Source organism: Diplotaxodon limnothrissa, linkage group LG19 (genome assembly GCF_057381915.1).
Source record: "Diplotaxodon limnothrissa isolate DT_005_m linkage group LG19, D_limnothrissa_male_GT1.1, whole genome shotgun sequence".
In the NCBI taxonomy this organism is placed as follows: domain Eukaryota; kingdom Metazoa; phylum Chordata; class Actinopteri; order Cichliformes; family Cichlidae; genus Diplotaxodon; species Diplotaxodon limnothrissa.
Genome location: NC_140614.1, coordinates 4546121 through 4572510, shown reverse-complemented (window position 1 = coordinate 4572510; position 26390 = coordinate 4546121). Strand labels below are relative to the sequence as shown.

At 38.4% G+C, this 26390-nt stretch overlaps 1 protein-coding gene across 1 annotated transcript in view; it reads left to right on the top strand.

Annotated features, from left to right (window-relative positions):
* Window positions 1-25396, top strand: part of scfd1 (sec1 family domain containing 1) — a 38617-nt gene extending 13221 nt beyond the window's left edge. The window contains exons 11-25 of the mRNA XM_085379160.1: window positions 542-678; window positions 1900-1990; window positions 2372-2445; window positions 4801-4882; window positions 5602-5698; window positions 5901-5971; window positions 16510-16589; window positions 16783-16845; window positions 17808-17883; window positions 20084-20137; window positions 22159-22211; window positions 22317-22350; window positions 23022-23087; window positions 25048-25116; window positions 25216-25396. Of these exons, the coding sequence (XP_085235286.1) occupies window positions 542-678; window positions 1900-1990; window positions 2372-2445; window positions 4801-4882; window positions 5602-5698; window positions 5901-5971; window positions 16510-16589; window positions 16783-16845; window positions 17808-17883; window positions 20084-20137; window positions 22159-22211; window positions 22317-22350; window positions 23022-23087; window positions 25048-25116; window positions 25216-25239 (1071 nt within the window). The 3' untranslated portion in view covers window positions 25240-25396. The remainder of the gene's footprint in view (window positions 1-541; window positions 679-1899; window positions 1991-2371; window positions 2446-4800; window positions 4883-5601; window positions 5699-5900; window positions 5972-16509; window positions 16590-16782; window positions 16846-17807; window positions 17884-20083; window positions 20138-22158; window positions 22212-22316; window positions 22351-23021; window positions 23088-25047; window positions 25117-25215) is intronic.
* Window positions 25397-26390: the final 994 nt, after the last annotated feature.

The window sequence follows — 26390 nt, the reverse complement described above, 5'->3', positions numbered from 1 at the left end:
TTTGTTGGAAGATAAAAAGAAAAAGTGTCAGCCTGCTTTAGGATGGATTTCTGTTTGTGGCCTTGTTTTGCCAGTAAGTGCTGCATCAGTCCAGATGGCAGCATTGCCGACTCCACATCTCCGTCTCTATTTCCTGTAAACGTGACCACGCCCCCCCAACAGGAGACTGGATTGTAACACCAAGTGTTTGTTACTATGCCTCCTCTGTTTTCATGGTAACAATAATATTATGGTTCTTCTCAGCGTTTGGCGCCATTTAGTGTACTGGAATTAGCAACGATGTGCTGTAGGAAAGATTGTCTTTGCTCTGTAGCTCATTCCAATTTTCTTTAGCACACCAATACTTCTTCTCGGAATAGCTTTCCTGGATTCTTGATCAGGTTTTATAATAAAAAAATATATTCCAGAAAACTGGATTAGTTTTAGTTCTGTGATGAGCTCTAACATACCAAAATAACCGACTAACAGCAATAATCATAGCACTTGGACAAAATATTAGCCAACAATACTTAAAAAAAAAATGTTTTCCTGTGTCCACCAGGACTTCCATCTGAACAGGGTGGTGATGGAGGAGGGTATGGGGGCAGAGCCATCAGCTGGTGCTAGACCAAAGAAGAAGAGCAGGAAGACCTATGACTTGACTGCCGCTGACAAGTTCTGGCAGAAACACAAGGGCAGGTCAGTTCCCAAAGAGGTGGTGTTTTGTTTCAGTCTAGATCATCATCATTTAGAGTAAAAATGCTAACAACTCTAAATTAAACTTCATTCTTAAGAGGACTTCTTTGTTTTGTATGATGTTAAATGAAATATCTTTGACTTTTATGACATTTTTATTTTAGAAAATCTTTTTGGCTGTTTTCTGGCACCTGTTTTGAAATCTTTTAACAGAATAATCAGCAGAATAATCATAGAATTAAATTACATGTTGTTTCCCATATATTAGTTGTTCATTCATCTGTGAACATGTGAAAGCCTCTTTTCAGATTTTGCAAGTTTAAGTGCAACTAATATGTGTAAGATATAATTGAATGCATCCTTATAGTCCTGGTATTAAAGCTCAGTAACCGCTGAAAGTGCTTTTTACTGAACAATAAAAGCTAGGGCATTGACCAAATATTGAATGGACAGATGACCGCGTTAACGTGTGCTAATCCACCATCACGATTAACACGCTTTAAGTTTTTAACGCAATTAACCCATCTGGAGCGCAGAATAGACAAACTGCCCGAAATGCGTTGACAGAGACATTTCAAGGATTTTGAGTCATTCTGCACACCTGATTGGTTTATTGCATAAAAAATTTTAAGGTGACGGATTAATGCGAGTTAACATTAACAGCCCTACAATTTATCTTAACTTGGCACAGAAATGTGGGATTTGGGGCTAAATATTATTTGGACTAGGCATACCATTCCTGACATGTTTAAGGCCAGGATGCCACACTTCTTGGCCGTATTGATAGTGTTCATTTTAATCTCCTGGTTTTCCAGTACAGACATGACTTTTAAGGAAAGTTGATAAATTTTCAGTAGCGTTGGGAGGGTTAATATTCCCAACGCTTTATGTCCCATTTTTACTTTTCTAAAATCTGTATTTAATTTAAACAGACGACAGCAAAAACCTTTGTGTTACTATTTCTGGAGTCACACTGGAATAACTACAACAATGTTCAAACATTTTGCTATTTAAATTTGTATTGAGGAAGTGCTTTATTAGGTGCCAAACAGTAATAGGGTGTATGGATGTGTGTGTATCAGAACATTATAACATTGGTCTCTATGCTGATGATGTCTGAGTTTATCTGACTAACACTTCATCTTCTTTAGTGCCTTTTTCTTTTCTTTTTATTATACTGAATATCATTATAATATGGTTATTATAATTGGTTGTTTGTTACAGTCCATTCCCAGAGGTTGCAGAGTCAGTTCAGGAGGAGCTGGACACGTATAGAGCGCAGGAGGATGAAGTCAAACGGTTGAAAAGTATCATGGTAAGACTCACATATACAGCATGAGACTCAGTATGGTACAATCCAGCTCCAGTTTCACAGTGTTTGAGGCTTTGTCTGAGTCACAAAGTTAAGTCATATTCAGAGGTCAGTCACATCAGTTTTGAGTTTCAAGTCTAAGGTGATATGTCCAAGTTTATGTCCCAAGTTTTCAAGAGAATTTCCAGATCCCATGTCTAACCATCTGCTGTTGTACTTCAAGAAATTTAAGATGATATTGCATGGCAATCAAGGTTATAATCACAATACCTTACATGAAGACTATATGGCAGATTAGTCCTGATGCAGTCCTATTTAAGGCGGTTGTAAACACTACAGCATGATTTTGCATGCTACTTCTTGTGATGTCTGTTCTGACTGCAGGGCTTAGAGGGGGAAGATGAAGGAGCCATCAGCATGCTTTCAGACAACACAGCGAAGCTAACCTCTGCTGTCAGGTAATGAACAACACAGGGTAATTTAAATACAGTGGGGCAAAAAAGTATTTAGTCAGCCACCGATTGTGCAAGTTCCCCCACTTAAAATGATGACAGAGGTCAGTAATTTGCACCAGAGGTACACTTCAACTGTGAGAGACAGAATGTGAAAAAAAAATCCATGAATCCACATGGTAGGATTTGTAAAGAATTTATTCGTAAATCAGGGTGGAAAATAAGTATTTGGTCAATAACAAAAATACAACTCAATACTTTGTAACATAACCTTTGTTGGCAATAACAGAGGTCAAACATTTACTATAGGTCTTTACCAGGTTTGCACACACAGTAGCTGGTATTTTGGCCCATTCCTCCATGCAGATCTTCTCGAGAGCAGTGATGTTTTGGGGCTGTCGCCGAGCAACACGGACTTTCAACTCCCGCCACAGATTTTCTATGGGGTTGAGGTCTGGAGACTGGCTAGGCCACTCCAGGACTTTCAAATGCTTCTTACGGAGCCACTCCTTTGTTGCCCGGGCGGTGTGTTTTGGATCATTGTCATGTTGGAAGACCCAGCCTCGTTTCATCTTCAAAGTTCTCACTGATGGATGGAGGTTTTGGCTCAAAATCTCACGATACATGGCCCCATTCATTCTGTCCTTAACACGGATCAGTCGTCCTGTCCCCTTGGCAGAAAAACAGCTCCATAGCATGATGTTTCCACCCCCATGCTTCACAGTAGGTATGGTGTTCTTGGGATGCAACTCAGTATTCTTCTTCCGCCAAACACGACGAGTTGAGTTTATACCAAAAAGTTCTACTTTGGTTTCATCTGACCACATGACATTCTCCCAATCCTCTGCTGTATCATCCATGTGCTCTCTGGCAAACTTCAGACGGGCCTGGACATGCACTGGCTTCAGCAGCAGAACACGTCTGGCACTGCGGGATTTGATTCCCTGCCGTTGTAGTGTGTTACTGATGGTGACCTTTGTTACTTTGGTCCCAGCTCTCTGCAGGTCATTCACCAGGTCCCCCCGTGTGGTTCTGGGATCTTTGCTCACCGTTCTCATGATCATTTCGACCCCACGGGATGAGATCTTGCGTGGAGCCCCAGATCGAGGGAGATTATCAGTGGTCTTGTATGTCTTCCATTTTCTGATGATTGCTCCCACAGTTGATTTTTTCACACCAAGCTGCTTGCCTATTGTAGATTCACTCTTCCCAGTCTGGTGCAGGTCTACAATACTTTTCCTGGTGTCCTTCGAAAGCTCTTTGGTCTTGGCCATGGCGGAGTTTGGAGTCTGACTGTTTGAGGCTGTGGACAGGTGTCTTTTATACAGATGATGAGTTCAAACAGGTGCCATTCATACAGGTAACGAGTGGGGGACAGAAAAGCTTCTTACAGAAGACGTTACAGGTCTGTGAGAGCCAGAGATTTTCCTTGTTTGTGGTGACCAAATACTTATTTTCCACCCTAATTTACGAATAAATTCTTTACAAATCCTACCATGTGGATTCATGGATTTTTTTTTTTCACATTCTGTCTCTCACAGTTGAAGTGTACCTCTGGTGCAAATTACTGACCTCTGTCATCATTTTAAGTGGGGGAACTTGCACAATCGGTGGCTGACTAAATACTTTTTTGCCCCACTGTATATACACAATGTATGCAAAACGACTCTCCCTCTGAACTGCATCAAAACAAGCATAGGTCATTTTAAAATCAGCCCTTTCAAATATAAACCTTACATGAATGACGTTCCTCATCATAAAAACGAAACAAAAAATATGTGTATTTACAATGGTTCTTTGGGTTTAAGGTGTCCCAGTGTTTTATTGCTCAGACAGACAGGCTGATATTTTATGGCCTAAAAAAAAAATCATCGTCATACTGGCTCCATAGTTCTGAGTGGAAGAAAAGTTTACACCACAGTGCAGGTTGTCCCTGAGTCATGCACTCAGTGAATGAGGTGAAATTATGGTTAAATGGTTCAAAAGTGAACACAGAGCTTTTTATTTAACCCCTTTCACTGAATGTCTTTGGTTTTGCGTCAGTCTGTTTCTCAACAACAAAGAAATTATTTCCATGAACTTAAGAGGACAGATGAGTACTGATGCAGGGAACATCTGATTTAAGTTTTGGTTTGTGAGATTTCCATAAAATAAAGCTCTGTGTGTGTGTGTGTGTGTGTGTGTGTGTGTGTGTGTGTGTGTGTGTGTGTGTGTGTGTGTGTCACACTGTCTAAAACAGCCTTGTAGTTGCAAATTCTTTACAGACTTGGGTACAATAAGAGTTTTGACCATATGATAGGTAATAAAATGCAGACTGAGTTTTATTTGTCTTGTTTTTGACATTTTTTGTACCTTCTGCAGCTCTCTGCCAGAGCTGTTGGAAAAGAAAAGACTGATTGATCTGCACACCAATGTTGCCACAGCAGTGCTTGACCACATCAAGGTATACAGTAGTTTCCAGAAACTGAGGTTCAATTTAAGTGCCACACACCCAAAGACTATATACTATAAAATGAGTTTATAAAACTCTAATATTACATTGGACTTGAAGGTTGACAGTTCAGTTGAGTTGAAAAACTGATTGCTTGGCTTGTTTAAACAAATGGGGGCACTGTTGTCACCAGATGACAGATTGCAGACGTGGCTGGGTCAATTACTGGAGCTAACCAATCACTAGCAAGTTAGTTACTAGCAAGAATATAATGAAGCAAGGAAAAATGTTCTTTTAGATAATATTTAAAAACAAAGGGCTCTAGAAATTTGAGAACCTCTGCTGGATCATATAGGAATGGTGAATAGTCAGAAGATGGAGTATTTGTGTTTCTTGTTATCTTGAACATAATCTATTCTCCATTAAAAGTCAAACATAAAGTACAGTGACATCATACCTTTGCTAAAAGTCATCCACCCTTTGTAATACGGGTTGCTTGTTAGGTGGACCCAGTATCACTGAAGTTTCTCCTCAAATTACAGTTACTTCACTTTACAGGCTAGGCCTGCTAGCATTGGAAACATGTTACCATTACAAAACAGTGCACTAATATGTATAAAGATAAGAAGTGTTTACTGGATGGTTTACAGCAGTACCAGTGCACTGAAAATACAATACAGAGTGTGAATATAGTGTTTGTTGTACTGATTTTATGCTCTTTGTGTCCTCAGAGTCGGAAATTGGATGTTTACTTTGAATTTGAAGAGAAACTGATGAGCAAGTCAACTTTAGACAAATCCCTTTTGGACATCATCAGTGACCCAGATGGTACACACACAAACACACACACATAAACACACTCACATGCAGGTACTTAATTATCATATACCATACTGGGATAAGTGCAAAATCTGTAACTGCAGGGTTATTTTAAATGTTGTTTTAATTGTATTTGTTTATATTCAGCAAGCATGTATTACAGAGACAGAATAAACTGAATAAGCTGTGTGTAAACGTGTGTGTTTGTCAGCTGGCACTCCAGAAGACAAAATGAGACTTTTCCTCATCTACTACATCACTGCACAGCAGGCTCCTTCAGAGGTAACACACCCACCGACACTAATTCATAAAATGTCAGGGTAAACACTTTAGTAGTATTAAAAGGTTGGGAAAGGGGGGGTGTAAAACGTGCCGCTGTAAAGGTCAGAAAACCAAGTTATTTAAAGTAGATTAGACCTGAGTGTTGTGTGGCCTGTGGGCCACGTCTGGCCTATTTGTTCTTGCCTGAATGAGGTTAGCGGAAAATTAGGATTCAGGTGTAACGTCATGCAGCTTGTCCCATTTCAGTGTGTGTTCTTTCATTTTAAAGGTGGCTGGTATTTCTTTTTGTTTTTATTTGCATACGTACTTGTGTGCAAGTGAAGCAGCTTTGTTATAAATGTGTTATAACGTCAATTAGATGATATGAATTTGATAGGACTGAAAGATGAATATAGAGCCATTAACATACATAGACGCCCAAATATTTATTTACTGAAGGAAGAGGTAAAGCCACATGCATAAACTGTGGAGAGCAGACTTCTGTAAGGATTACAATTTCAATTGCCATTACAAGACTGAACACGGAGAGAATTACAAGAACTTGATTGATGCAGAGTGGGAACAGACAGATGTATTCTCATTTCTGGAAATCGTTTGAGTGGTTTAAGTGAGGATCGTTTATTCAGGAGACAGCGCACAACAGCGACTCACTCGCCACGTAATCACCTCCTTTATTCTCACAAGTATGTCAGTAGGCCTCCCAAGGACTTTGTGCTCAGGGGTTAGAAGTTTAAAGACTGTTTGTCTGAAACAACTTTATCTGACATTTGTGCTCTGACATGAACCTCCAGTCAGGCAATAACTAGAAAACAGCTGCAGTTCATGTTTAGTATTTAGTATTTATTTATTTATTGTCATTGTCAAGAACAATGAAATTGCGTTTGGGGCTTCCATACAACCCAAAAAAAAGAAGAAAATAATAAATACCCCTTAAAACCCAAGTGTACATATTTAACCCAGTGTGACTCCAATGCAATAAGACAATCCTTAGCAATAATGTTCGTAGAAATTCAGACAAAGACCTGAGAAACATGACAAAATACAACAATGCAACCCATTCAATATTATTGTACTGTGAGATATGATATCAGATATGATAGTTATCTATTTAAGAAAGAGGGGGGGGGCAGGAGGGGGAAGAGAATAAAGATATGATGCACCAATGCAGACCAGTTCATTGCTATTAAGAAGTTGGATATGGTTATTGTCCGTGAGAGGGGGGCAGAGAGTTCAGGAGCCTCACAGCCTGTGGATACAGGCTGTTGGCCAGTCTGGATGTTCTGGCCTGTATAGACCTGTACCTTCTCCCTGAGGGCAGCAGATGGAAAAGGTGGCGCGCAGGGTGATGTTGGTCCCGCAGGATACTGTGCACCCTCCTCAGACAGCGAGTGGGGAAGATATTACTGATCTCTGGCAGACTTGTTCCAATAATTCTGCCAGCTTCTTTCACCACCCGCTGGAGTGCTTGCTGCTTTGAAAGCAGCTTAAATGTTGTGAGGTAGAAAATCAAGTGTCATCAAACACCAACTTTTCTCATACGTATTTTGAACATCTTAAAGGTGAAAAATGATTTAGAAAAGCTCCTTCCATATTTATTGTAGGAACATTCAGTGAATTGGCAAATGTGTTTTTGTTTTTTGCCAGCACACCAAGTCTAACTAATAGTGTCAATGAGAAAAACGGCCTCTGGTTTCCAGAGTCTAAATATTTTCCAATGTCTAAAACGTTTTTCTCTCCAGCCCTACTCTGGTCTATTTTTTATTCACCAAAAACCATCCAAACTTTTACCAGAACAGAAATCCAAACTTCTATTCTGGTAAATGTCAACAGACCATTTTGAAGGTACCAAAGTCATGATCAACATGAAGTCCCCAAATCTTTCCTGCAAAACATCTCAATTATTCTTGTAGTGGTTTATTAAGATAACCGAGTTGGCAACAGGAACATAAACATCTCAGCAGGGATGAGCCTACAGCAACAGAAGAACACACTCAGGGTTGGCTATTCATCCATCTGTTTGGTGTGAAAAAGTGCTCGCTTTACAGAAGCGTTAACCTTAACTTTCCTGATGCAGCTGTAGAAGAGAATTCAGTTCAGATGCAAATGCTTAATGCTTGACTAGATCAGGATCATTCAAATCAGTTTTATTTATATAGAGCCAAATCACAACAACAGTTGCCTGCAGGCACTTTATATTTTAAGGTAAAGAGCCTAAAACAATACAAAGAAAACAAAGAAAACACTGGATACACTTTGGCAACAGTATGGTATGATTGCCTTTATTTAAGATTTCGTTAAGATCATAGATGATGATGATGATGATGATGATGATAATAATAATAATAAAAAGATTTATAAAGAAGATTTATTTAAATATATTTATTGACACAATTTATACGCTATCAGTCAAAGGTTTGGACACACCTTCCCATTTCATTTTCCTTTACTTTTACAGTGTAGATTCTCACGGAAGGCATCAAAAATATAAACGAACACATGCGGGATTATGTAGTAAACACAAAAGTGTGAAATAACTCAAAACAGGTTTTATATTTTAGATTCTTCAAAATAGCCATCCTTTGCTTTGCACACTCTTGGCATTCTCTCGATGAGCTTCATGAGGTAGTCACCTAAAATGGTTTTCCAAACGTCTTGAAGGATTTTCCAGAGATCCTGAGCATCTTATTCTGCGGTCCATCTCATCCCAAACCATCTCCATTGGGTTTAGGTCAGGTGACTGTGGAGGCCAGGCCAACTGTTGCAGCGCTCATCACTCTCCTCTTGGTCAAATAGCCTTTACAAAGCCTGGCGGTGTGTTTGCTGTCATTGTCCTGTTGAAAAATAAATGATGTTCCAACTAAACACAAACCGGTTCGGATGGCAAGATGCTGCAGGATGCTGTGGTAGCCATGCTGGTTCAGTGTACCTTCAATTTTGAATAAATCCCCAACAGTGTCAGCAGCTGTGTGTGTGTGCGTGCGTGTGTGTGTTTTTAAGTTTCTAAAATAGCAAAAAGAGAAATTATGCAGTAGTTGATCTTTATTCCACATTTAAGCTTGACTTGAGATATTAGACTCACATCTCAGAAGAAGTTTTAAAAGCACAGATGGGAAGGCGCTTTCAAAATACATTTTTGGATAATAGAAATATTTTTCTTTAACTTATTTTTTATATATACTTTGAGAAAGTCTAATACCCATATTAAGAATGGACTAAAGGTATGTAAAAGTAATTAATTTAACCACATACGTTTTCTATTTCAGCATATTTCAAACATGAACACACATTAATTGAGCATATATAGAAATATGTTTATATCTAGCTTGTGATTTATACCATTGTTACCAACAGTAAGCAGGTAATGAGCAGAATATTTAACAGGCATAATGTGCTGTATTGTTGTTGCTGCAGAGACACAAAAGGCTGGAGTAAACTCAAAAAGAGTATTTAATGCTAAAAGTCCAAAATATGCAGAAATAAACTGAGCAAGGAAATCAAAAATTGTTTGAGTTAATTGAGAAACATTTTCAGTCTTCAACACAGTTTTAAGTGAAGAAATTCTGTTTCTTACTAGATTTACAGTTGGCTTTTGGAGCCTTCATACCATTGTTACAGATCCTTTTCTATTGTGTGCCTCTCTCTTATTTTGTATATGTTCTTCCTGTTTCTTTGTTTGTTTGTTTTTTCAGGCATATTTAGTGTAGAGCACCTAAAATTTTGTTCTACAGGGTGGGCCATTTATATGGATACACCGTAATAAAATGGGAATGGTTGGTGATATTAAAGTCCTGTTTGTGGCACATTAGTGTATGTGAGGGGGCAAACTCCTCAAGATGGGTGGTGACCATGGGGGCCATTTAGAAGTCGGCCATCTTGGATACAACTTTTGTTTTTTCAATAGGAAGAGGGCCATGTGACACATCAAACTTATTGGTAATGTCACAAGAAAAACAATGGTGTGCTTGGTTTCAACGTAACTTTATTCTTTCATGAGTTATTTACAAGTTTCTGACCACTTATAAAATGTGTTCAATGTGCTGCCCATTGTGTTGGATTGTCAATGCAACCCTCTTCCCCCACTCTTCACACACTGATAGCAATACCGCAGGAGAAATGCCAGCACAGGCGTCCAGTATCCGTAGTTTCAGGTGCTGCACATCTCGTATCTTCACACCATAGACAATTGCCTTCAGATGACCCCAAAGATAAAAGTCTAAGGGGTCAGATCGGGAGACCTTGGAGGCCATTCAACTGGCCCACGACGACCAATCCACTTTCCAGGAAACTGTTCATCTAGGAATGCTCGGACCTGGCACCCATAATGTGGTGGTGCACCATCTTGCTGGAAAAACTCAGGGAACGTGCCAGCTTCAGTGCATAAAGAGGGAAACACATCATCATGTAGCAATTTCAAATATCCAGTGGCCTTGAGGTTTCCATTGATGACGAATGGACCCACTATCGTTGCACCCCATATACCACACCAAACCATCACTTTTGTTGTTCCAACAGTCTTGGAGGGATCCATCCAATGTGGGTTAGTGTCAGACCAATAGCGGTGGTTTTGTTTGTTAACTTCACCGTTCACATAAAAGTTTGCCTCATCACTGAACAAAATCTTCTGCGTGAACCGAGGGTCCTGTTCCAATTTTTGTTTTGCCCATTCTGCAAATTCTGTGCGCCGATCTGGGTCATCCTCGTTGAGATGCTGCAGTAGCTGGAGTTTGTAAGGGTGCCATTTGTGAGTAGCTAATATCCGCCGAAGGGATGTTTGACTAATGCCAGTCTCCAGTGACATGCGGCGAGTGCTACGCTGTGGACTCTTGCTGAATGAAGCTAGGACAGCCATTGATGTTTCTTCATTAGTGAAAGTTTTCTTCGTCCACATTTTGGCAAATCCAACACTGAACCAGTTTCACGAAACTTAGCAAGCAGTTTGCTAACTGTAGCATGGGAGATGGGTGGTCTCGTAGGGTGTCTTGCATTGAAATCTGCTGCAATGACCCGGTTACTGCGTTCACCAGATATCAACACAATTTCAATCCGCTCCTCACGTGTTAACCTCTTCGACATGTCAATGGCTGTGAACAAAGAGAAACTTGTAAATAACTCATGAAAGAATAAAGTTACATTGAAACCAAGCACACCATTGTTTTTCTTGTGACATTACCAATAAGTTTGATGTGTCACATGGCCCTCTTCCTATTGAAAAAACAAAAGTTGTATCCAAGATGGCCGACTTCTAAATGGCCACCATGGTCACCACCCATCTTGAGGCCTTTGCCCCCTCACATAAACTAACGTACTATTACGGTGCATCCATATAAATGGCCCACCCTGTACATGTGCAATAACAATAATGGGCTATTCTAAACTATCTACTAGATTTTACATAAAATTAAAGTCAAGATTAGTCAAAATTCCAGCAAATTCAGTGCTAGCACAAATCAGCTTATACTTTTCTACACATCCAAATCTCATACATGATCCTTCTTTTAAATTGTTTTGGTTTCCCTCTAATTGCTAGACATTCCAGATTTGTCTTGAATGCTGTTTCTTGATTTGTCACTGTCTGATCTGTACTTGTCAGAGGCAGAGATATTGTTTTTGCTACTCTCACTACATCTGGCTGTCCATATGCACTTGGAAGAGCAGGGAGGTCTCAGAACAGAGTGGCAGCCTTAATTGTAAACGCATATTTCTGCAAAGGAAATTGGGAATTTTAAAAATACCTTCTCATAAACACGTAATGAACTGCAAGAAGTGCCACTATGAGATAAATGGTGAACGATACCAACTGTACTTTACTGATACTGTAGGAGAACCCCTAAATAAAATCGAGATGGAAATAAGAATCTTTTCTGGCTCCTTAAAATTTGCCTAGATGTTTACGTTTTTGCCCTTTTGGGAATACAATGTTGATGAGGCTGTGAAATTTGCACTTCGGAAAAAGAAAGACAAGAATATCAAAAGCCGGTATAGTAGCTTATTTCTCTGTGATGGTTTCCACTATTTGACTTCAGCTCTTAATACCTTTCTCTGAGAGAGATGTGTTAATAGAATGCAGCATATACAAATAACATGACATTACAAAGTATTTTTAACACGTGAGATCATAACGAAATTTTCATGTTTGTTCATAAGGAAATGTAGTGTGGTACTGCCACTGCAAAAATCCAATGAATGTTCTGTAATGGGTAACTGTTTCGCAAAGAAGCGAGTCAACTGTCTTGACTTTTTGCCAGTGTACAAGCCAAAATAATATTCTGTTATGGGTTGTACACATTATGGCTATTCTATTCTATTCTATTCTATTCAAAGCTAGCAAATACTAAAAAAAATTATAAGACTACTCATTATGCAAAAAGGCACTTTTAAAAATGGTAGGCGTTATTTTATAGGATCACAATTATGATTGAACAAGAGATTAACTAGATTTATTCTCTCAGTTAAACACTCTATTATAAGTTCACTGATTAAATAAAACTCCTTCCGTAGTGATCTCACTGTCTCTTCCATGTTTTGAAGTGGAAGCTAACCCGGCCAAGTCTCAGCATCTTGTTTCAGACTTCTGAACCAAACAGAATTTAATTTGTCATCTTAGATGACAGTGCTCTAGATCATCGCTCAAAAAAATGGCACAGAGGAGACTTGCAACACCAGCTGTGGTTTGGCAAATAATAGAAATGGTTTGTGCAGATGGCTTGAAGTAGGTTGCGCTCTTGTGTTCTCAGAACCAAAGGATATTGATCGATAGCCACATTTTGGATGTGCTGTATGAGAAACATCTTTTTGGCTGTACCGTATTTATCATTTCATTATGAGCCACTGACAAATGGCTGAACCAAAGTTTCTCTCAGAAAAAAACTGACTTGGTTAGATTAGAAGACACCAAGAGCTACCTGTCAATTGAAGCGTCCCATTGCCCCTAACTTTAAGCCTAGCCAAAAATCAATTTTAAGATAGGAATATTTGGAGAGCCAGCCTCAAGTGGCATCAAGAGTAAGTTCAGTTATGTTTTGTTTTGTTTTTCTCTTCACTGTTTGTTCTCATCCACACCTATTTTCCCTCCACTGGATTCTTGAAGAATGGATCTTTGATTCACATCTTGTCCGTCACAACCATTTCCAGATGACAGAAATGTTTTTTTCTTTTTCTTACAACCCTTGGATGTTGTTTTATGAAAGCATCCCATTTTCCGCAATGCCTGATAAGTTTAAAGTACACTGGGGGAGGTCACATTACTGATTTGGCTTTCTTGATGCATGCTTAATCATCCAGGTAAGTAAATCCCAAAAGCTTGATTCTGTTCATCTGGACGTAGCGTTTTCAGTGGGAGAACTCATCCAAGTGACTTTTTCACTCTCAGCTGAATGCAGGTATCCCCAGCCTTATAAACAGTACCTTTGCACAATGACTGAAAGTAGCCCATTGATTCAGCTATGAAGAGTATAAAGCAAAACTCTTGAGCAACTCTTCATTTCTTTGTATTTTGCTTGAAAGTCGATATTTGGGAAGAAACCTTTATTCTTTACACAGTCAGAATTCTCTCAGGCAGTCTTTTTTTGTCATTTGTGTAGTAACGTTGGGCAATATGTAAACATTTCCAACTGACCATTCCACCTGATGAAAGGGTGGCAATTAATGAGGCTGTTGACGACGCTAAATGTGACCGTCAGGTCTCAGTTCTTAAAGACATGACTTTCAGATACTGTTCGTCTGCTCTAGATAGTTTTTTAGGCCTGGCACTTGTATTTCTTAAGGACACACTGCACACCATGCTGAGCTATGGTATAGTTTATTGGGATTCAAACTTTTTAGTGTAAAAATACTGTATATTGTCTCTCAAACTGTGTTATTCTTGGCATTTTTAGTAGTTTGGACCAGTATAATTCTTATTGTTGAGATGATATGTACCAGTATGTTGTGGATAATGCAGTATAGTATAATTCTAAGACATTCCCATTTCAAGGAGTGATTGGTCAGGTTTGTGAAGGAGACCATGTCTGGAGTTGTCTGTTGAATCGTCTTTTTCGGCGAAAAGTTTCCCAAATGTGAACAACAGAAAGGAGACTGTTTGATGGTTGTTTAAGATCTCCACTTTGAGCTCTGTGATTCTCAGAGTGTCATCCTCCATTTCCTCTGCTGTGAGATGGTGTGACTGCTCGCCCCTCTGCCAAAATGTGAGCCTCACTCTTGCTTTCATCTTTCATCCAGCTGAGAGATGTTCCCCATTGGGAGTACCCTCTCAGCCCCCTCTCCTCCACCCCCTCTTTCACTCTTTCCCCTCTTCCTTCCTGTCATCTCCGGTCATCCCTCTCCCTCTGTGACCAACTCTTGGCCTTCTGTCCATGTCTTTTTGTCTCTTGCTCTCTTTCCTCTACCTCCTGTTTTATATCTCACAGACCTCGCTCTCACCCTTTTCCTTACTCTCTTCTATTTGCTTTAAGGTTTCTGCGACTGCTGCTGGATTTTCATTAGTGTGGATTAGATAAATATCAGATAGCTACAAAAACAATCAGGCACACTTTTGTGCGCCCTCTAACATGGTTTGGCACTTTAATAATGCCTGGGTGGCTTCCACGAGCTGCTCATCAGAGTAAGCTATGTGTGGACGATCCACACTGCATCATATTCTTTCACACTGAAGTAAACTGAACTATATACACTAATGTCTTACTTTACTTGGCAGGACTCTGAACAGCTAAATTCTGTGTTATGATTAATGCATAATGAAATATTTGACATGGGGTGGCTTAAGTGATGTTTCATTTATTTTTGTTTCAGTCAAGAGTGCAGGCTAAATAAATCCCACATGTACATCAGTGATAACTGACAATAACTAAGACTTTTTTCAGACAAAAACACATCACAGAGCACTCCTCTTCCATTAACCTACTCTGCTCTATTGTGAATGGCACCAGCTTATCCAAAATTAAATTGGTGCACAAAATTCAATCATTCCTATTATGATATGCCTTGGCTGACAAACTCATTTTAGTTCATGGGCCACATACATTGCAATTTGATCTTGAATGGATTGGACTGTTGGATAACCTAAGAAAACACCTTTAGTATTTAATGAATGAAACAGGTGGTGGACCTTTTGAGAAGTCCTAAGAAAAATATTTATTTCAGTTAAAGTTTTTTATACATTCACACTCATAAGTCAAAGAAACTTGTTCATACAGTTCTAGAAGAAGGCTTACGATAATGACCAGTTGGTCACTTAAAGTGAAAAGTATTGGTTTCTGGTGCAAAATAAAGTAAAAGTCAAAAGATTATGCCTCGTTCCTCTGTCATTTTTATAGTGTAAAACAAACTCCAGTGGGTTGGATTGCCACAGTTCAGCAAACCTATGTTTGACACTGCTGGTGTAATATTCTGCCATGGTACAGTAAGATTTACTAAGTGTGTGAAAATTAGCTTGATGTTGCAATCACAAATATGTGCTGAAAGTAAATTTGGGGGTCAAAAATGAGCAGACCTGATAAGGGAGTTAGTAACATTATATACATAATACAGTGTAAGAGCAATCTTTAATATATTGAGAATCAATGTTTTTCGTATATTTGCAAACTTTTCTGCTAGAAATTGTTTGGGACTGTGTGCGGTAGAATAGTTGAGATAGCTGTTCATTCTGACAGGTCAGGTGGAACATAGGGTTTATGCACACAAACCTGAAATCCTTGTATACAGTATTGCCTTGTATTGCATATAATAGCACTGTGTGCACACTGCTGAGAGATAAGACGCAGAGATTTTTGTATAGAAATGGGACTAAAAATCTAAAACACTACAAACCAGTCATTCGCTGCAAAAAGTGTCTTGACTTTCTTGTTCATGTAAGTTCTCTCTTTCATGAATATAAGTGTTGCTGTAGACCAAATATATTTGGTGCTCAACTCTAAACATTCAGGGTGATGACTCAATGAAGAGTTACAAGACACAGCCAAGTTTTGGAACGCGATCTACAGCTTTGATCATTTTGTCAGTGTCAGTTACACACTTGTTTTGACAGCATCTCCCTCTCAATTCTAAATAAATAAACACTCCCAACAGCACCTATCACAATCACATCAAGTGCAAATAAGATGTACGTTTTGCAATATTCAAAACAATTTGTGTTAATTTGTGTGCTGCAAACTTATGTGCTTCAAATCATAATTATATTATTTCCTTAAATGTTCTCCTCCCAGAACTTTTGCCAGTACCTTTTAGTCGCAAAGCTGACACTGCACCTATTTCAAAATACTCACAGTGTCTGTTTAGCTTTTTATTGAATATAAACAGTCACTCTTTATTCAATGATGTAAGAACATCTTGATTACATGTTGGTGGCACTATTAGGAAACATCTCTTATGCTGAGGAAGGTTTGTGCGATTGATTTTTTTCCCCCCATTATTTAACCTTTTATTATTTTATTATTATTTTCTGTTATTATTATTGTTGTTGTTATTTTCCACCTATTTTCTAGCCTTGGGCGTCTTTATGTGTTAACATTAGATGACTGTGGGATTTTGTTTTTGTGTTTCAGTCTGATTTGGAGCAGTATAAGAAGGCTTTGTTGGATGCAGTCTGTGACCTTTCACCTCTAAACTACATTAAACAATGGAAGTAAGTTGTGTTTTTTCCCAGCAGCATCATTTAACTCCACATATTTTGACCCTCCAATGGTCAACAGATTTTGTAATAAATGCTGAACTCAAAATTTCCATCAAGGCTTTATCTAAAAATCATTTAATTTACACGGTATTGACTAATTCGTCAGTATGCTTAAGTCTTTCTGGTTTCTTCTCATGCTTTCAAGGGCCTTTACCAAAATGGCTGCCACACCAGCCAATTATGGCAACAGTGGAGTCAAACCTATGGGGTAAGTAAATAATATTATTAGTTTGTACCTTTTTAACATAGTTTTAGAATTATGAACTAATAAGTGAGATGACAAGTCTAAAATGATGTTATATGACAATTTAAACATTCTTTTCATTGAGTAATCAGCAGTGAATTAAACAGCTGGACCAGCTTTATGTATTAATTTTGTAAGGTTTTTCCACTGAGATTTAGCAGCTTTAGAAACTGTTTAGAAACAACATAACCACATATTACTGTGCCTTAATTGCCTCTCAATGGCTGTGAAATATAACTGGAGCCTACTATGATTACTCTCCTACTGTTATTGTTAGTCACATATTACACCCTATTTCCGTGTGTTATTGAAGTCTAATATGTCCAAATTTAAGCTCCAAAGGAATGGCTGCTGTGTGTGCTTCATTCATGTAGTGAGCTGTTCCTTTCCTGCCTCTGCCATTAGATACACTAGTGAAAAATGAGACAATAAAATAGTGGGTCATACCTTTTCACTCTGTGTATATACGTCTATATTCGTAGCCCTCTAAGAAAGTGGTTCTCTGTGTGTAGGCATACAACCAAGGTTGATGGTGATAGCAGGCACACTGGTACCATAGTGTGACAGCAGTTATGATTTTGCTATAGTAGAGGTAGAGTAGGGGGTGGATCCAGGTGGGACTAATTAGGTGCTTGGCTGTGTAATTGTGATATCACAGTGTAACACAAATCCTGAAAGTTTGTTTTCCTGAGTGTAGGCTGTGGTCATGTTTTTTATTACTATATTTTTGTAAACTGACTTTTTGAATCAAAAAGTCAGGGACATCCCACTCTCTCCTTTACTTTAGAGTTTCTTAGACTACCAGCCTAACCCTGTCCTCCTGCCCTCCGCCTCTTGCTTTCCTCCATCCTGTCTCTCCTCCCGTCCTGGCTTTTCTTCATCTATTTCTCCTTACCACCCCCACCCCCCCAACTCCATCCCCACAGACTGTTCTCCAGAGTGATGAATACTGGCTCCCAGTTTGTCATGGAGGGTGTGAAAAACCTGGTGCTCAAACAGCATGTGAGTAAAACTCCTTCTGTTACCATTTCAATTCCAGAAAACCAGCTGAAACAATGAACTACTCTTACCAAAATCAACACAAGAAAAGTAATTAAGAACTTGTCTAAAGTCCAGTTCATCAACCTGAACAGTACCCAGTCTTATCTGACCAAAGATGCCTTACAGCCTTCAAATTAAAGTGATAAAACTACATTTAAAGCCTGCCACACAACTGCTGCATATTTACATCATCAGAGCTACACATATTTATTATAATGTGCTGTATTTATGGAAACTTTGAAAGCTGTTTTACATCACTCATGCTCATACATGTGACACGTGTCAGAGTTTTTGAGGACCTTTTAGCACCTCAGAAATGGCATTCGTTTGTAAGAAGAAAAAGAAGAATCATTTTAGTTTAAAAATAGTCCCAAATGTCACAGAGATCACATTTTTTCTCATTTATATGAAGATTATCTGAAGATTTTTTTTATTTAATTGTAGTTAATAAAGTGCTAGGTTGGAGGGACAGGGCTGTAATCAACAGCACTTTTCCTTCTTTTTCTGTTTTTTTCCTTTTCTCACATTTTTGTTCATGTTTGTCCATGTAACACTTGGGAAACTTCCTTGGCATATGTTTTCACCTGAAAACGAGATCATTTTCTTTTTTTTAAATTATATTTTTATTTAAGAAAAAAAAGGACTTGTTACAATAAAGTGCATTGACTTTATTTAGTCAAGTCGTTGGCTTGACAGTGTGTTACATAATGCAGCATGTTTAACTTATTTACAAAGACTACATTAGGTACATATTATGAAGTTGAGGGTCAACCTGACATTGTACGATACATGGGAGATACACCAATTCAGGGCTGGTCTTACCTAAATTTAGGGCGGATGGGGGACACAAAGCTAATCCATTTATTCCATATTTTGTAGAATTTGTCTTTTAGAATTTTTAAAAAGAATGTCAATTTTTCCATTTTAAATATTTAGAAAATCACATTAAACCACTCCTCAAGTGTTGGCGGATTGGATTTAACCACTTTCTGGTTATTGATTTTTTGCTGGCCGCTAATAGCGCTTGTAAGAGTTTTGTGTCCCCTCCCCGGACCGAGCCAGCAACCAAGCCCAAGTACAAATTTACAAAATTGATGTCAAATTTTATCTTAAAAACCTCACACAAAGTTTTATGAATTCCCAGCCAGTAATTTTTTAAGTTAGGGCCGTCCCAAAAGATATGATAATGATGTGGCTCTTCTGATCCACATCTTCTCCAGCATTCCCATTTTTATATTTAGATATATATATTTATATATACGAGATAATTTTGAACTGCATCTGCACATTGCATTTAACAGCCTTTGCACAAAAGCACCATCCTCCGTCTGCTTGCATCTGGCAGAATATTAAATCAAGTGCACACAATGTGACGACGTTCTCATTCCTAGACAACAGGAATATGGATGAGCACGATGACGATGACAGGGTGTTTCAGACTAAAACTGGCACAGACAAGAAAGTCATTTATAATCATCACACACACACACACGTACACACTGGGAGGGTGGCGTCTGTTTTCTTCATACTGAAATTGGACCCGCTGAAGTCACCTGTTCTGCTTCGCTGCCAGAACATTATTAACAGTGAGAGTAGATTTGAATGCATCTTTTGATGCTCTGTTAGGGAAGATATTTGAAGTTATTCTTGTTTTTTGTTTTTTTTTCTTCACTTGCAACTCCAGTTTTCCAAAATAGCTACTTACCAAATATCTAAAAAGAAAAAAAGTCCAACCTAAACACAAACTCATGATTCTTATGAAATATCATAAAAAGTAAATGAATTTATTGTAAGAGATTCATTATTCTTTGTTATGTTTAACCTCCTAAGACCCGAACTCTTCCACAACGTGCGTTTTTCATTTCTCTCTGATATTTGGGCTGATTGGGGCCCGATGAATGTAAAAACAAAGAATTAGCAGATTTTTTTTCTTTTACCTTATTTTTTTTATTTTTTTTAAGAAAAATAAGAGCCACATATGAGGATATTCGTTTAAAATTTTGATAGAACAGTAGCAGTATAATGTCCTCGTAAGTGGATATCAGGCCCATGTAGAGCAAAATTGAATATTTTAGTCTAAATAACCCAAAATGTGATGTTCACATATGTGGACGCCAGGTCCTAGGAGGTTAAAAGTTGTTTCTTTTTCTTTTTTTTCCAGAACCTTCCGGTTACCCGTATCCTGGACAACCTGATGGAGATGAAGTCTCATCCTGTGAGTTTTGTTTTTGTTCATGATTTAAAAAACATATTTCCAATATTAGTTAAAAATATAGGAAGTGTTGTGAAAAGCGGGAAAAGCCCAAGCCCTTTTATAGAAACACTTAATACGAGTATTAAGAGGGGGGGGATTCTAGTCCCACTGATGTGTCTCTGGTGTCCACTTCTGCGGTACAGATTGGGAAAAGTTTTCCAAAAAGCCACATTTTTACGTGAATCATTTTAAGTTGTTTTCTCTTGATGTGAAAGAAAAGTTACTCAAATGGAACTTTAATATACAATATAAGTGTAAAGTTGACCGACAGAAAGACACATGATATAAAAGCAGCTTACCATGTACGTATAGTGTGAATACAAAACTGCAGAGTACTCTATATTACATGTAGAACTTCTCTGCTAAAGAAAATATGAAAGGTTCCTCTGAAAGACCTACATATCTGTAGGCCTCAACATAACTTAATTGGTGAGAGGAAACTCAGAAGAAAGACACGTTTTTGTGTCACTTCAGCTGTGATTGACAGCTCCAACACACATGCCACAAATTACATTAGCTTCATATTAACTGCTGTGGTCCATGTGTGAGAGGAAGGAAAGTACATATTCTATTACTCACGTTTGAACCCACGTGAACTAGCAAACACACTTTATCACATTGAACTGAAAGTGCAGTTTCTGACTCTCAGCCCATGTATTCATTTTGACCATGCGCACAAATATGCATGCAAAGCAAAACCTGAATCTAACGTGAACCCTAAAACAAACTCTGAACTTTCAAAAATTCCTTTTGAAGTTAAGTCCCAAATGTCTCTGCTCAAAGCTTAAACCGGTCCTTGTAGTGACAGACTTGCAAGTGAACACACACACACCCCCTGCAGGTTTCTCAGCGTCTGGAGTTACAGACTACCAACAAAGGTCCTGTTGTTGTGAATAAAAAGGGAAAGGGTGGAGCGGGGATGGAAGTCTGGGATGAAGATAAAAGAAACGGAGCACATTCTCCCTCTATCAGATTGTCCTCAGTGTAAAACTGTTGCATTTCGAGGTTATGTTTTAGTTAAAGTATAGCAAAATGGTGGAGAAGTTTATAGAGGTTATTACTCATTTTTTAGTTAGATAAAATATTAATACTAATACTAACATTAATCAGATAAAGCCACGTAATAAAACCATGTTGCTGTTCACAGTGGAGGTTTTTGTACGATTTTCTCTTGATGTGGACAAATTGAAAGCCTTTAAAGTCTCCAACGACTTTTAGAAAATCACAGTTTAACTTTGTTTTTCTGCGTTTGTGAGGTGCTCTGGCACAAGTTTTAATTTTGACCTCAAAAACTACTGGTGCCATTGTAGACACCGGCTCAAAGCAGTTAAGGAAATACTTTTTAAGTTTGAGCTAATAAATAGGTTGTGCTGTTTTTGAGTGTCTGCATAAGAACTGAGATTTCCTGTAATTAATTTAGGATGGAGTGGGAGACGTACAATTTGCAGAGCTTTGTGTCATTAAAATGAGGAAAATATGAAGATGATAAATCTGACTCGTCTTTGTTTTTCATGGTCTGCTTGGGCTTTTACATCACTGACAAAAACGATCCTTCTCCAGTACAAATACTACTTTGAACTAAACCTGTACCCACCTGCATCTAGGTCATGTGACAGTAAGCCAAAAGACACAGTGCTGTGTCATTCTGTCTGTGTTTAGTCCTTGGAGCTGAGAGACAACACAACCAGGTCAACCTGTGAAATAAATCTTTTGCCTTTGTCGTGCTTTCAATTTGGTTAACTCTGTTTTTGTTTGTTTGTTGTTGTTGTTGTTTTACATTTTGACACCAGCAGGTTTTTTGTTTTGTTTTTTAAGTTACAAATCGGAGGCTCTTCTTCATCTAATAATATCAGAAAAGCCAAACCAATCTACATATCCCTCTACCATCTACATTATTTAGGGTTTATTTTTGTGGCTGTTGAGTACAAGTGTGTCATGTGTAGTACGTCTGACTAAAAAAAATTTTCTATCTGATCCTTAAGGAAACAGATGATTATCGATACTTTGACCCAAAGATGCTGCGAGGCAGTGAAAGGTATGAAAACAAATCCAAAATCTCATCTGTAGCTTGGCAGAGCTCATCTTCTCGGTGGGTAAAATACACTCGAAGATGTCTGATCATCCTTTCCTTCTCTTTCAGCTCCATCCCCAGGAACAAGAACCCGTTTCAGGAGGTGAATTTGTGTATCTGGACCAAAGTTTGACTGATGAGATTCAGTTCAGGTTATTTCCAGGATAAACAAAAGTTGAAAGGAAACACAAGACAGACAGGAATTTCTGTTGCCGCACATGATTCTCTCATAACGCACAGTTAACTGTTTCTTAGCTGTGATGAAAGTTGCAGAGTTTCAAATCTGGAATTTTTTTATGAGATTGAATTTGATTTGGACTTTTATTAATCCCGTCACCACACAATCACATGTAAAACAACAGTTATGCGAGCAAGTCTGTGGTAGATCATAAAACAGTAACTGTGGGACTAGTAATTACATTACTATTATTATAGTAAGTAATTATAGATGTGAAAAAATAAGATACAATATCACAAAATTGATTTCTTGAACAAGTAAAAACATATCTGAAATTAAATGCATACATAAGTATAGTAATGAAGTAAATAATTACAAATCCTGAATATTGGAATAAAACTTGATTTCCTGCATACAATTAGAGGCGTCTACCTCTTTCAGTTCATAAAACTTTTGTCTTTGGCAGTGTTTATACTTGAAATTCATTCTGTAAAATCACTTCAGCAGCTTTTTTTAATCATTTGCAGTCTTTCTGTCCATCACCTTCAACATATCCTCTGATATAAGCTTGATTTTTTTACCTCCTGCTGTTTCAGGCCATCGTCTTCGTAGTGGGTGGAGGAAACTATATCGAGTACCAGAATCTGGTGGACTACACCAAGGTACGGTAGTACATTTCAAAGTTCTTTTCCATATTTTAGTCTGATGTCTCTTTAGATGAATACAATGTAGTTTCACATGGGATGGGTTAAATATCAAACTAAAACTCTTAAAGTTTAATGACACTAAAACAATTTAGGTCCTTCAGTGAAAACACTGTCACATTATATAAAATAGAAGTCGGGAAAATGTACTCAAAGTCAAAGTAAACTTTATTATCATTTCTGCTATATACAGTACAGTATATAGAGAGACGAGACGACGAGGCTGCAGTTCCAGTCAGTGCAAAAGAACAAAAATAAATATAGGAAGAGTAAGAATAAACATATATATATATATATATATATATATATACTTCAGTGGCGGCTCCTGAAAAAAATCTCAGGGGGGGCAATTTTTATGATATCGACTAAAATGACCCATTTAATGAGTACATCAAACAACACAATTTTAATTTAAATTTAAAATGAACAACCATATTCTGGCCATTTGTATAGATTTGTAAAAATGAACATGAACAGATTTTTTTTTTTTTTTTTTGAATGAATGAAAAATAACTATTGAAAACAACAACTGTAAACTGATTGGGGGGGTGGGCTAAAGAGAGAAAGAGAGAGGGATGGAGAAAGAGAGTAAATATGGTTAAGGGTTCTTATTTGTACAAGAACTTTGCTCGTCTGTCTTTCTGAGTGGCCTGTCAGCCACGACTTGCGCTGGAACCAACTCCGACAAAAAGTCCTGTTGTATGCTTTTGACTTCTCCTTCGTTGCCTGGGTTAGTTGAATTTCGGGCTTGTCAGGTCCCAACTCTTTAACTTGCAGTTTTTCTGCCATTGTCCTTCTGGCAAAAGGGTAGGTTAGAAGCGATCTAACCGAATTTGGGGGAGGCTGTGCCTCAACCGTTAACAATACCGCTGCCATCGTCTCTCTCTGACCTTATAGCTCACTTAGGCTACTGACTGAGGTAAAATTCTAGAACAGCAAATCTTCGCGCGTTTTCTGCAGGGGCGCAATTTTAAGCGCCCCCAAACCATTTAATTCAGCGACGCTGATAGGTCAAATATTTATTATTTTCCCCTGGCAACCATTTAATGATAGGCTATTTCGCTGCATATCAAGGGCGCTTTGACGAGCGCCCCAGAAGAAGAAAAACACCGTTTGTTGGTTGAACTTTAATGAGTCAGCTGGTGAAAATGTTAAAATACGCCTGGCTGTATATGGGCACACACATAGTAAAACTATCATTGATGAATTTTTTAAAAATATATATTTTTACTCCTCCACATTTGGGGGGGCGGAGCCCGAGCGCCCCCTATGGGCCAGCCGCCACTGATATACTTTGAGACTGAGGTAAGGGGAGTAAATGTACACTTTGGAGTAAAAAAGGGTTAATAACAGTCTAAAATTTACAGTTGAGATTTAAAGGGACTTTGAAGTGGTTTAAAATGACCAACGAAGCAGCTTTACAGTTTACAGTGTGAAATAAAGTGACCAACATGAGCAAGTCATAACTGCGATACTAATATTCAAAGTTTGTTGGACCAAACTTACAACACATACTAACACTAACATAACAAAATGGCATGCAGACTCTTTATATCATTTTTGTTATTTGCAAAGTTCAGAGCTTTATTTTTACCAGTAAGTGAAAGCTTTGAATACCTCCTGATATAGGCAGCATTAACCTAGTGATTTTGATGGTAGGAGAGACCGTAGCTCCCACGGAAAAACCACGCAAGCACAGGGTGAATATACCTATTCCAAACAGAGGGGCCCTACTGTGCTTTGAACCCAAAAACCTCTATTCTTGTGAGGCAACATTACCACCGAACAACCAGCTAACACCAAAGGTGTTAAATACATGTAGATTGGTAAAAACAACAGTATTTGTGTGGAAGTGTTACTTTCTCCCTGCAATAATAGGTTCAGTAGCAAACGTCATTTTATTTTTCTGTATTTCCAGTCTAAGCAGGGGAAGAAGATTGTTTATGGCTGCAGTGAGCTCTTCAATGCGTCTCAGTTCATCAAACAGGTGAGGAACCACACAGCACCAGTGAGGGGATAAGCCAATAAGCCCATAGACGTTTCATTGTGTCTATTTAAAAACCTGTTGTGGTCTTCATTTTCACAGCTCTCCCAACTTGGCCAAAAGTGACACGGACACTGACAACATGTGAATCTCCCTCTCTCATTGCCGATATCTTTATTCCACTTTGTTTTATCTGCTCTGTTCTGTTAATGGACTAAATATTTTCTGTCTTCACCGTAATTTCTGTTCCTCATACTAAGCGCTACTAATAAAGCTCAACAGTTCCAACTCACTGTCTCTGGAGTCACGCATTTCTTCATATTTTAGAGCATTAAACATTACTTCCTGCATACATAAACATAAAACTACAAAATCGTCTTTAGACAAGTGTGTCTTTAACTCATCTTTAAAGAACCTCCTGCTATGTGAATTTGGGCAACTACCTAAAAATTTCCTTTTTAGGTTTTGTGCATTAAAACCCCCACTAAGTTTCAATTGTAACTATCAGTAGCTAATACTTTAAGGTCTTAATGTCTTGAGAAACGTTTCATCACTTATCCAAGTGACTTCTTCAGTCTCACCAGGTTATTACTTAATTAATTAATGACAATTGATACATGGCCATAAGTACCATTCACAGAGAGTTGGGGAAAGACTCAGATCTTTTGGAGTGAAGGGCCCAGTCCTGAAGACCTTCTAGAACTCTGTGGTGGTCATCTTTTACAGTATGATCTGCTGGGCGGCAGCATCTCTGGATCAGCCTGTTCATTCTCTTCCCGTCCCCAGCAGAGGGCCAGCTCTGTTCTAGGATGCCCTCTGGACCCATTGGAGGTGGTGAGTGACAGGAGAATGGTGGCCAAGCTGTGATCCCTGTTGGACAACATCTCCCACCTCATGCAGGAGACCCTCACAGCACTGAGCAGCTCCTTCAGTGGCAGGCTGCGGCACCCGCTATGTGGGACGGAGAGTCTCCGGTCTTTCCTTCCAACTGTTATCAAACTCTACAACATGGTCTTTGCAGATGACCACACATGTGCAGACAGACACACACACACACATCCCATACACAATTGTAACTGTCTCCCTGATGTGCAGTATTACCAAGTGCAATTTTTCCTACCATAATAAAGTATTTTATTCTTGTTGTATAGTATGTTATTCTATTTTTTTTTCTTGTCCTGTTCTAATGTGTTTTTCTTAACTTTTACTTCTCTTCAACTTGTTCTTTCTGCCGTGACCAAAAAATTTCCCATGTGTGGGACTAATAAAGGTTTGTC